This window comes from Coffea eugenioides, chromosome 6 (assembly GCF_003713205.1).
Source record: "Coffea eugenioides isolate CCC68of chromosome 6, Ceug_1.0, whole genome shotgun sequence".
NCBI lineage: Eukaryota > Viridiplantae > Streptophyta > Magnoliopsida > Gentianales > Rubiaceae > Coffea > Coffea eugenioides.
This window is the reverse complement of record NC_040040.1, coordinates 49,653,429-49,664,862: the sequence shown is the minus strand read 5'-3', so window position 1 is coordinate 49,664,862 and position 11,434 is coordinate 49,653,429. Positions and strand designations below refer to the sequence as shown.

Genomic DNA, 11,434 nt, shown 5'->3' with positions numbered 1-11,434 from the left:
AGTAGGAAGAATGTTTCGAAAAAAAAAAAGAAAAAAAACTAGAACATAAGGACAAAAGCTTCGCCGCTCATCAATTGAGCGGCGAAGCAATTTGACCAAGATTCCTTCGCCGCTCATTTCATGGGCGGCAAAGATTTTTTTTTTTTTTTTTTTTTTTTTTACAAAAACTGACCCAAAATACAGGAAACTAAAATAAATGAAAATTAAAAGTGTTTTTATTAGTAGACTCAACTCTCAATTTCGGCGACCCCTTACTCAGCATCCCACCCGAATACCCCCAATTTTGTGAACTTTTTCAAAATTGACAATATACTAAGAAACTCGCCTAGCCGAAGCCCGAGTATTAACAGAGTCGGCCCCTATCAATTTTCCGTCAAAAAAACATGGAAAAATCCATTCATTAAGAGAGTCGGCCCCTATCAATTGTTTCGTTGAAGAAGTCCGTTCTCCTTCTTTCCATCGCCCATTGATTTTTGCAGCTACTTCCTCTTCGTAAATTCGAAAGAAAGGTACATAATTTTTCTAATTTACAACTGTCATGGATAACAATCATAATTGTTAGTCTAGTTGTTTGTTTTTCTTTAACTTTTATTTCATATTTAGGGTTGAGTCGATTGGTTTTTCCCAAAAAAAAAAAAAGTTGAAACCCTAGCTGTAGTTTAGATATATGCGTTTGCCTATAATTTATGATGATATGAATAGAGATGCATTTACTTTGTTTAGGAATCAAATTTATATTGTTTAGAAAATATCTGGTGGAGCTCCATGGCCATTTTTTTTAAAAAAAAAATTTATGAAGTCTATAGAAGTTAATATATCGTAAACTTCATCATTTCCAATTAGTTTAGTTGGATATTTTGATTATATAAATATATATATATATATATATATATATATTGTTGGTATTGCTGTGTTAAATTTGTTTGGGATTGGGGAAGTGGAACAGAAGATAATTAATTTTCTGGAAAGAATATTGCTGAAGATTTAGATTTAGAGATTACTGGTTCAACTTGATATATTTAGTAGTTCGAAGTTGTTTAAACTTGAAATTCACTTGTACTTTGGTTGGTATAGGTTCAGTCTTTGTTACCCTACTCAATGGTAATATATTCTGGCTCCTTGAAGAAATGAGTATATTGACCAAATTTTATGGATTGGGTTGTCTTATATTAACTTACTTATCAGTGCAGTACTTCTAACTTCTTGATTTTTTTGCATGTTTTTCATGCTGAGCTAAATAATTTAGCATTCATTATGTTCTTAACCTGTCAGGTTAGAAACTTGGTTCCAATATAAATAACTTTGTCGGGTTATCCAGAAAGCAAATAAAAGCCACTGAAGTTTTCTCCTAAGCAACAATTTTTCTGTTATGACGATGGATGTGGAATTCAGTGAATCCAGGCGTCAGAGTGTTGAGGTGAGAGATCAAGATGAGCCTTCTACTCGTGAAAGGTGGGTAGGTGGATATGACGATATGGAAGAAGATGATCTTGACAAATCGAGAGAGTCAAGCAAGCATCGTGGTAGGGAAAAAAGCAAGAGCAACCGCAGAGAAGATAAAGATCATAGACATAAAGATAGGGAAAGATCCAAGACCAGTCATGGTTCAAAGGATAGCGGGAAAGAAAGTAAGGATGAGAAAGAGCGAGTATCTGGCAGAGATAGGAGACATGAAGATAGAGAGAAGCCAGAAAAGGAGAAGAGCCACGACAAGGCTCGAGAGAGGGATATTGAAAAAGAGAAGTACAGAGATAAAGAGCGTGATAAAGATCGCAAAGATCGGGGAAAGGAAAAGGAACGAGAGCGTGAGCGTGACAGAGAACTGGATAGGGATGCAGAACGTGGAAGAGACAAAGAGAGGGTAAAAGATAAGAGTAGAGATAAGGACAAGGACAGAGAAAAGGAAAGAGAGAAGCATAGAGAGCATGGAAAGGAAAGGGACGCTGATAGGGATAAAAGTAAGAATGTTGTTGAGAAAGAAAAGGGGAAGGAAAGAACTAGGGAGAAGGAGAGGGATGCAGACCAAGATAAGGAAAGGCAGAGGGACAAAGATAGGGCAAGTCATAAGCAGCGGGATGAAGGTCATGAGAGGAGCAAGGACTTGAGAAAGGAGGATAAGTTTAGATCTGACAGTGTAGATAATTGGGATCGTGATTCTGAGGATGGAACTATAGCTGTCAAGGATCCACAACATGCCGATGGTGGAGATGGTGGACCACACTCATCTACAACGGAGCTGGAACTTCGCATTATGAAGTAAGTTAATGTCTGTTGTTTCATTACCTCTTTGTCCTTTTCTGATGTTGCCGGAAATGTGGTTTTACCCCATACCCTTCCCAAAAGCCACAGTATATTTTTACTATTAGTAGTTGTACAGATATCTAGAAAACTGCTTTTTCTTCTTTTGTCAATTGAGTTGATGCTGATCAAATGATTTTGATGCTAAATCTAAAGAGTCAAGACAGACTATTGTAAGAAGTAAGATTCTTATAACTTCTATCTACAGTAGTCAAAAAGGATTGAGATGGTCTTTGTCTCTTGCTATATCGTTGCCAAATTTACCGGACTCGTATTCTCTGTAGTTTAGTGCTCTCTTTGTTTACAATTGTTTTTTTCCCATAATGCCATTAGTTTTGAGTTCCTAAGTTTGCTGAAGTGATTAACACTTAACTGCCATACCTGCTGCTCAAGTGATGATGTTATAATGAATAATGCAATGGTCAGCCTTCCTCAATGTTGCATCAAGGGGGAGGGGGAGAAGGTTGATAAAAGGGAAGGAAAGGGGAGTGGCGGGTATGGTGATAGGGGAGGAGGATTTGTTTTTGTTGGGGGGGGGGGGGCGGTGGAGTGTTTTTTGCAATACACCAATCTATTTCCTAATACAACTACAGTAATTCCTAAAACAACTACTGTAAGCTACAGTAAAGTTTTAGAGAAATTCACAAAATACACACCATCCAAATGGACCCAGAGATTGAAATGAAATAGTTGTAATTGCATGTATCAAGAAATTGAAGCCACTCGTTTCTTTTCTTTTCTTTTCTTTTTCTTATTTCAAAAAGGGGTTAACTTTTGCTGATCATTGACATTATTAACATTGAATGATATTGTCAGAATGAAACTGCATTTCAGTTGAATGCTTATTTGTATCACAATGTGTAAATGCGTGTGTAAACAGCATTCTAGGATGTATGTGGTGTTAGTCTGAAAGCAATCAGGACCTTTTCGACTTTGGCTTCAGTAAAGAATTTTCTAAATGGCTGCATTAAATATAACGTGCTGTACTTATTGGATTGATGGTTTATTGTTTTCAATAGTTTTGTGACTAGCTCATTATTTTTATTTGCCAAGTCCATAGCCTAGAAACAGGTACTCGCCTTGATGATTTCAGTTTATGCAAATACAGACAAGAATTGAACTTGTACAATGGAACTTGTGAAGGCTGTAAATTTGTCTTTGGTCAAGGAGGTGTAACTTGGATCTCTTCTAACTTGTGCTGGTTGAAGAGTAACAGTATATAGTATGGTTTATTCTATTGAGGTAGACAACTTTTTGTCTAATTTAGAAATCATACGAAGATTCTTCAATTGGTGGATAGTTGGAGAATAGCTCAATGTTAAGTATTCGTTGTGCCTACAAGTATGAGGCTTGGAATATTGGTAAATATGCTCCACTTGACATGGGAGGTCTTGAATTTAATATACAGAAGAAGATTCTCTGCTTGCAGTTTAAGTTTGTTTGTGCTTTACCCTTCCTAGATCTTGCAATGGGGGGAATTGTGCTCTGAGGTCACCATTTAGTTTTCTGGCATGCATCTTATGATCTGAGATATATAATTGTTACATGGCTGTTTGACCATGCTGCCTTTCCATACGTATATCCTTTATCATGCAAGTAAACTTGCACCTTCAGAGGGATAGACAGCTGTGTTTTCTTAATTATATGTTTTCTATGCTTTGAATATTGAATAAGACCATCTCTTAAAAGAAGTTCCTAATTTAACCTCAGGATGAAGGAAGAAAGAGTGAATAAGAAGTCAGAAGGTGCATCTGAGGTTTTGTCATGGGTTAATAGGAGCCGCAAGATCGAAGACAGGAAAAATTCTGAGAGAGAGAAAGCTCTACAGCTCTCAAAAATTTTTGAAGAGCAGGTTGGTAATGTTGGTTGTCTTACTTTGCTGCAACGTTCTTGCATTTATGCTTATTTTAAGCAAACATGAACAGTTTGTTTGATATTAATGTTACAAGGACTTTTTATTTGTTAGTTTACATTTTTAATGTTTTTTACTGTACGTGGATAACTAGTTTCTCATTTATTTTGCAGGACAACATGAATGAAGGAGAAAGTGATGACGACAATGAAAGGCAGTACAATGGAAGGCAGAATACTGCTCGTATGGTTCCTTCCTACTCTTTGTTTTCCTGTTGTTGATTTAAACACTTTCAGCCTTCTAATAGTTGCCGAGTTATTGTGGAAATCCACATTTAATCAAAATTTAAAAGTTTAATGTGATAAAGTTTTGGATCATGTGATCTTTTTCTTTTCTTATTCGTCTTGACAGATGACCTAGGTGGGGTTAAAGTTCTGCATGGACTTGACAAAGTGCTTGAGGGTGGTGCAGTTGTTTTGACACTCAAAGACCAGAATATACTTGCTGATGGTGGAGTTAATGAAGGTGAATTTTAATATTTGTTTTCCACCATTTGCTTTAGTCTTCATTGTTTCATTTTTCTTCAACATGGGGGTTGTTCTGAATTCAGATTCCTAAGGTGACAATTACGTTGTATATGTCAGAGGTTGATCTACTTGAAAATGTTGAAATCGGGGAGCAGAAAAGGAGGGACGATGCTTATAAAGCTGCAAAAAAGAAAACAGGAATTTATGATGACAAGTAAGTATACAATAGCTTTAGATATGATCATTGGTAACTCATTTGTGATAACTAACTTCTTTTATTTGTTGACTTTTAGGTTTAATGACGAGACTGGTTCTGAAAAGAAAATCCTCCCGCAATATGATGATCAAGTTACAGAAGAGGTCAAGTTCATTTCTTGTTGTTCCAAAAAAAAAGGGATTTAGATATAGTGCATAGTTTACTCATTAGATACTTCCTTGCAGGGGATAGCTCTTGATGCAAGTGGACGCATCTCTGGTGAAGTGGAGAAGAAATTGGAAGAGGTAAACTTTTCTTTTAAGATTGTGTAGTTAGTGTAGGTTCTACTGAAGATTATTGGAATCATGTTGATTGATAGATTATTTTCTACATTGCAGCTTCGGAGAAGGCTTCAAGGGGGTTCAAAAAGTAATAATGCTGAGGATCTCAATGTCTCTGGCAAGATATTGTCAGACTATTACACTCAAGAAGAAATGCTTCAATTTAAGAAGCCCAAGAAAAAGAAGTCACTGAGGAAGAAAGAGAAGCTGGACATTGAAGCACTTGAGGCAGAAGCTAAATCTGCAGGACTTGGTCTTGGGGATCTTGGTTCTCGAAAAGATGGGAGAAGGCAGGCTCTTAAGGAGGAACAGGAAAGAAATGAGAGTGAGATGAGAAGCAGTGCATACCAGTCAGCTTTAGCGAAGGCAGGTGAGGCATCTAAAGCACTTCGTCTGGGCCAGACTCAAACAATTGTAAAAGAGGAAGACGATACTCCTGTGCTTGGTGATGATGACGAGGACCTCCGAAAATCACTAGAAAGGGCAAGAAGATTAGCTCTGAAAAAGCAAAGTGTGGAGGCATCTGGTCCACAGGCAATAGCACTTCTTGCTTCTTCCAGTGCCAATGATTTAGCTGCAGACAGACAAAATCCAGCATCTGCAGAGGCACAAGAAAGCAAAGTTGTCTTCACAGAGATGGAAGAATTTGTCTGGGGTCTGCAGCTTGATGAAGGTATATATCAGTTTGTTTCAGTTTCAAGGACATGGTTTTTCCATTTTTTAATGATGGATGACTTCTATTAAAACCCGAATGATCAAATTAAAGAATTAGTTCTATTCTTTTGGTAGATGTCCTTTAAGAGTTTGTTCGTCTATGCAGAGAAGACTTCATGAAAAAGGAAATAGGTATGTGGAGTTCATAGTTGGGCCACCTTGGATGATAAGAAGCTTATTTTGAAGATCGAATAAAGTATATAGATTCTTAATATAACTGTACTTTGAGAGGGAATTAGTTGCATGGGTTTTTGGTATTTTCTGGTGCTTGATTATGAAGGATAGTTTAAGTTAATTTACTGTTTCTTAGTATTTTATTTGATTTTGGCAATTCATATTGCTTGTATCATGTCTTGGAGTTCCACTAAAAATCCTTTACTTATTTGGATTAGCATTAGTAGTAGATCTTATCCTTGACTGATAGTAAATGACTTATTGTGTAAGAAAGAGACTTCCTAGGAGATGTTTCAGGTGATAAAAATATCATGCAGAGTTTCAAGCTCGCCTGAGGTGGTGTTATATAATCCACGCTTAGATAGGTTTCTAGAGGTGATTGTTAATGCTTGGTTGTTCTTCTAATTCTTCCTTGATGTTGTTCTGGCTATTCTTTTGCCTATTCTGAGCCCTTAAATGAAACCCTGAAAATGAATTAATGCAAGGACACGAAAAGCATCAGAAAAGCATTCACCCACTCACCTTAATCCCGTTAGTGCCTTCAGTCCCTTTTAGTCCTCCAGGGCCCAAATAACGAGATTTTCTCCCATGAACTATTTGTGTCAAGACAAAGGTTCCATCCAGAACTTGGCATAATGCATGTAAACCGAACAAAAGCTCATAAGTAGTTGCTATTGGAGTTGAAGTTACCAAATTTTGAGGGGTTAGTATCAACTTATGTCGATTTGCTCTACATATAGTTGGTAGTTGGTACTCTGCATCTTCACAGATAATTCAATTTCACTGGGTCCATGTGGGAGACACTTGATTTTTTGGATAATTTCTAACAAAGTGAATGGTATTGTTGGACTGATCTTTTGGTGGTGAACGAAGTGGATTGGTACCTTCTTTAAGGGAAGTAGACATGAGCTCTGCCCTATAGAGAGTTGCTGGAAAGTGCCTTACCTATTCCCTACAAACCCAGAATGTGGTTTGCACCTTTCCAGGCATCTTGGAATCTACTAGCATGGATATGTCAGTTGGAGTACATAGGGAGATTCCTATTTTGCAATTCTCGTTTGTAGTTCTCACTGTTGCTTTTTTTGAATCTCAGAAGCGCAGAAGACTGTTGCTGAAGATGTTTTCATGGAGGAAGATATAGCCCCCAATGTTCCAGAGCTGGAGCCTGAAGAAGAAGAAGATGGTGGTTGGTCAGAGGTAAAGGAAATCAGGGGAGAAGAAATTCCAGAAATTAAGGAAGAGGAGGTAGTTCCAGATGCCATAATTCACGAAGCTGCTGTTGGGAAGGGATTATCTGGTGCACTGAAGCTTTTGAAAGAGCGAGGATCACTGAAGGAGACTGTTGAATGGGGTGGTCGAAACATGGACAAGAAAAAGAGCAAGCTTGTTGGCATTCATGATGATGAGGGACCAAAAGAAATACACATTGAGAGGACAGATGAATATGGACGAATTGTAAGTTTTTCTTCTTAATGAACAAACCTTTATTGAAATTATGGGATTGTACGTCTCTTGTCAATCACTTTGCTTCATTACTTTTTCTGGTGATTATTTCACATGGAAAAGAATTTGCTGCTTAAAGTTGTTATACATTTGGTTTCCATGTCTACAGTTTTCGTTTGTCTAAAATTGATGGATAGGATTAATCAGTTACTGTGTCATCGTTCTAGTTGTTCATTTGGTGCTTAAAGTTCTGGCCTTTGAGGATTTGATGAGAGAGCAACTAAAGCACCATTGGACAATAGGGGAATGTGTAGATATATTTCATCTGTATTTCTAACTTTGTGCTGTCATCAATTAAACTAAACATGTTTGGCCTGTCTTGACTTCAAAGGTTTATCTGTCCAGTTTCTGTTGGCTTAGTTAAAAAGTCAAATGTTGATCCCCGATTAAAAATTTCAATGTCTTCTTTAAATCAAATTAAAGCCTAGATATTGAGGTAGATGGCCCATGGGAATGGTGAAAGAGAGAGTGAGAGAGGGAAAATAGGACTTTTTAAGGATAGGTGCAATGTAGAAATTCTGGAAAATTTTTGTTATTATTATTGTCCAAGCATACTAAGGGTATATACCTGCTACTTAGCCCATCTTGTCCCCATTTTCCTGCAATTGTCAAGAATTAAATCATGATCTGTCATGCCAAGTGTATTACGTATGATACATGGGTGAAGGATGAGTTGATAAATTTTTGTGCAACTCTTCCCTGACTGGAATTGGCTCTACTCTGACATATGGTGATTACTTGAAACGTCACTTTTCTTAGAAGGATCCTATTCTTAGCAAATTTCAGAATTCTTGATATACTTTGTTTTTGTAGCATGAGGAAATAATCACCTCTTTTTTGCATTCATTCTGAAAGCTAATATTCAGATAGTGGGGTTCTTCTGGGTGTATTATTAGAATATCATATATTAGTTCTTTGTTATTTTCATGATGCATCTGTCTGTCACCCACAAAAACATTTTTTTTCTGTATTTCAAACATTATCCTCTGAAATCTATGAAGGTTTTTTAGCTGGTAAACTGCCAATTGCTTGTTAAGAAGAGAAAATTAGGCATCATTCTATGAGTAATTTGATTTCCTTGTATGTTTTCACCAGTTGACTCCAAAGGAGGCTTTTCGAATACTTTCACATAAATTCCATGGGAAGGGGCCTGGAAAAATGAAACAAGAAAAGCGTATGCGCCAGTATCTGGAGGAATTGAAGGTAAAGCAAATGAAGAATGCAGATACACCATCACTTTCTGTTGAGAGGATGAGGGAGGCTCAGGCTCAACTGAAAACACCCTATCTTGTCCTCAGCGGGCATGTTAAACCAGGGTATGGTCAAAACTCTCTAAACTTTCTTAAATATTATTTGCTTCTCATTTCCTGCTGCTTTTTCTTCTTTTATCAAAGGACCATCAAGTTGGATCCCATTTGCTTCTGGAGTTATATTACAGCTCTGATTTATTAAGTTGAGCTGCTAATTGGTACCTTGGTCAGGGTGTATACTGTACAATTCAACTTTCAGTTTAAGCTTAATTGCAAGTTTGTAGCCAACAGCTTCTATTTTCATAACAATCAATAGATTTTCATAGAAGTTCTTGTCAATGGTGTGTGAGAAGATTATGGAGTTCAATTTGTTTTTAGTTGCCGAACATTTGGTAGGGAATTCACTGAAGGGCAGGGCCTCTTGGCGATATTCATTTTTTGCTTGTAAACATAAGCAGTCCTTTTTATAATGGGGCTGGTGGGTTCAGGCATGTTATGCTTCGGACTTTAGAGGGAGGTGGGTTTAAGATCAATCTAATAGGAGTAGGTTTTATCTCTGACACCCATGAATAGCTTGTCAACTGATTGCTCATTTTCATTTGATAGATTGTAATCTATGCATCTTTTTTGAGCTTGAAAGTCATTCGAGTTGTTACTGATATCTCCAGGCAAACTAGTGATCCTAGAAGCGGTTTTGCTACGGTTGAGAAGGACCTCCCTGGCGGCCTGACCCCTATGCTTGGTGATAAAAAGGCAAGTGTCGTTTTACTCATTATGGATTTGGTTGTTTGTCAGGCATTCGTACAAAGATTCTCATCTTTAAACGGTTGATCCGTTCAAATTTGGAACTTATTTACCATGTTTTATATATTTAAGGTAGCTAAAGCCGATTCCTTCCAAACTTCCAGCTTTCTGTAGAGCACCGTGCAATCTAAGATATAAATTATCAAGATATTAAGTAACAAAAATAATGGGAAATGAGATGCTAATATTAGTAATTAATGTAGTAGTACTGGTAGAATAATATTAGGAATTGCAACTACTACTACTAGAACAACAATAATTTAGTTTCAACTAATTCTGGGTACCTCTTTCTATGATTTTGATCTGATAATGTCCTTGCTGCATTTACATGGTGGAATTGCAACTCATCCTTGATTCTAGTATTTCTGTGTATTGCGTAGTGCATTCATGTATATCAATTTTGTTTTCCCTCTTGTAGGTTGAGTATTTCTTGGGTAAACGGAAGCCTGAGCCTGGAGATGCTGCTTTTCAGAAGAAGCCTAGAACTTGAAGTTCCATTGGGAAAGTAGTGTTCGGTCGTGGTATTCAGAACTTGAAAATGTTTAATTTTCATCATCTTGGCTAGTCAACCTCTTTTCTTCCTATTTCTTCCGTAACTGCAGATTTTGTCCAGTTAGTAGATAAAATTTCAACTATATTTTGCTCCGGGATCATTTCATATTTTTCCATTGTGGTTCTGAGTATACGTAATGCGCATTCAAGATATAGAATTTACGGTACATTTCTCTCTTGCATGGTGAACATGTAAATTTTCGTTCTTTTCTCACTTTACACATCCTCAATTACATTGGAATCTGCTTGGGTGCTGATGCAAAACTTGTTTCGCACGACTTCTACGACTCTGTAAATCGAGCTTTTACCATGTTTGAATGCTTGTATCCACACCGATTAGAATTTGGATTTGACTGGTTTATCGTACGCTGCTGATGGTTCAGTTTGGATGTTTGAGATGTGTAGTTTATGAAATCTTTGGCAATTTCTGACTTTCCCCTTCCTTGGCCCCAACCTTCCGTTGCTCTTAGAAGGTTCCCTGTAGCAATTATAAATCCATGAGGACTATATTTCAGTTATAATATACAATAGCCCGTTCTTGTTAACTCGCCAAAACAGCCAGGTTGAACTGAAGTTTTCGCTCAAAGACTTGAACCTGTGGATGAAGCTCCAAAATAAAAATCAAGCCTGGGAATCCACTACACTCAAAAAAAAAAGTTTTCGAGCCGCAAGTAGTCAAGTTAGCTCAAGCTTGTAATCTAGCTTCCTTCCAAGCTATAGAATTTCTGCGTGCCGGAAATCCTTTGGGTTGCGATCAAATTTTTTACATTCTTCAATGAACACGAAAATAAGTTGCGAAACATCTCCGAGGTATTCCCTCTAAACCACTCATAATAAGTGATGAACAATCAGGTACGAAGAAACAAATCACTAGTTCTCACAAGTAGAAAAGCTACATCTGGATTTGCAGCTGCCAATCCTAGCTATGAGTCTAAGAAATGATAGGCATCTTTCTGCAAATTCAACTCTATTAGAATGGGTGATTGGGTGATTCGGGAGGAGGGAATGTAAGCCAAAGGTATCGAGTTCAACCCCTCCCACTGGCAATGAAAAAAAAAATCTCTGTATTGGAAGCCTAGGGGCTCATCCACAACCGTGGCAGTTTGATAGGCCTTGCAGCTTTCACCATGTTTTTCTCTCCACTCACCTTCAACACACTAACAAGAATGAAACGAGAAAAGCAGTTCAAATCCCAATCTTAATGTCAAGTAAGAGTAGAAAAG

General features: G+C 37.3%; 1 protein-coding gene across 1 annotated transcript; it reads left to right on the top strand.

Moving 5' to 3' along the window:
• The first annotated feature begins 274 nt into the window (after nucleotides 1–274).
• Nucleotides 275–10,389, top strand: LOC113775682 (SART-1 family protein DOT2). Its single transcript, XM_027320662.1, has 13 exons — nucleotides 275–509; nucleotides 1,273–2,256; nucleotides 4,009–4,150; nucleotides 4,324–4,393; nucleotides 4,562–4,675; nucleotides 4,795–4,891; nucleotides 4,971–5,037; nucleotides 5,119–5,178; nucleotides 5,272–5,887; nucleotides 7,196–7,557; nucleotides 8,701–8,921; nucleotides 9,524–9,608; nucleotides 10,078–10,389. The coding sequence occupies exons 2-13, from the start codon at nucleotides 1,370–1,372 to the stop codon at nucleotides 10,147–10,149; spliced, it is 2,793 nt and encodes a 930-aa protein (XP_027176463.1). The 5' UTR covers nucleotides 275–509; nucleotides 1,273–1,369; the 3' UTR covers nucleotides 10,150–10,389.
• The last annotated feature ends 1,045 nt before the right edge of the window (nucleotides 10,390–11,434 follow it).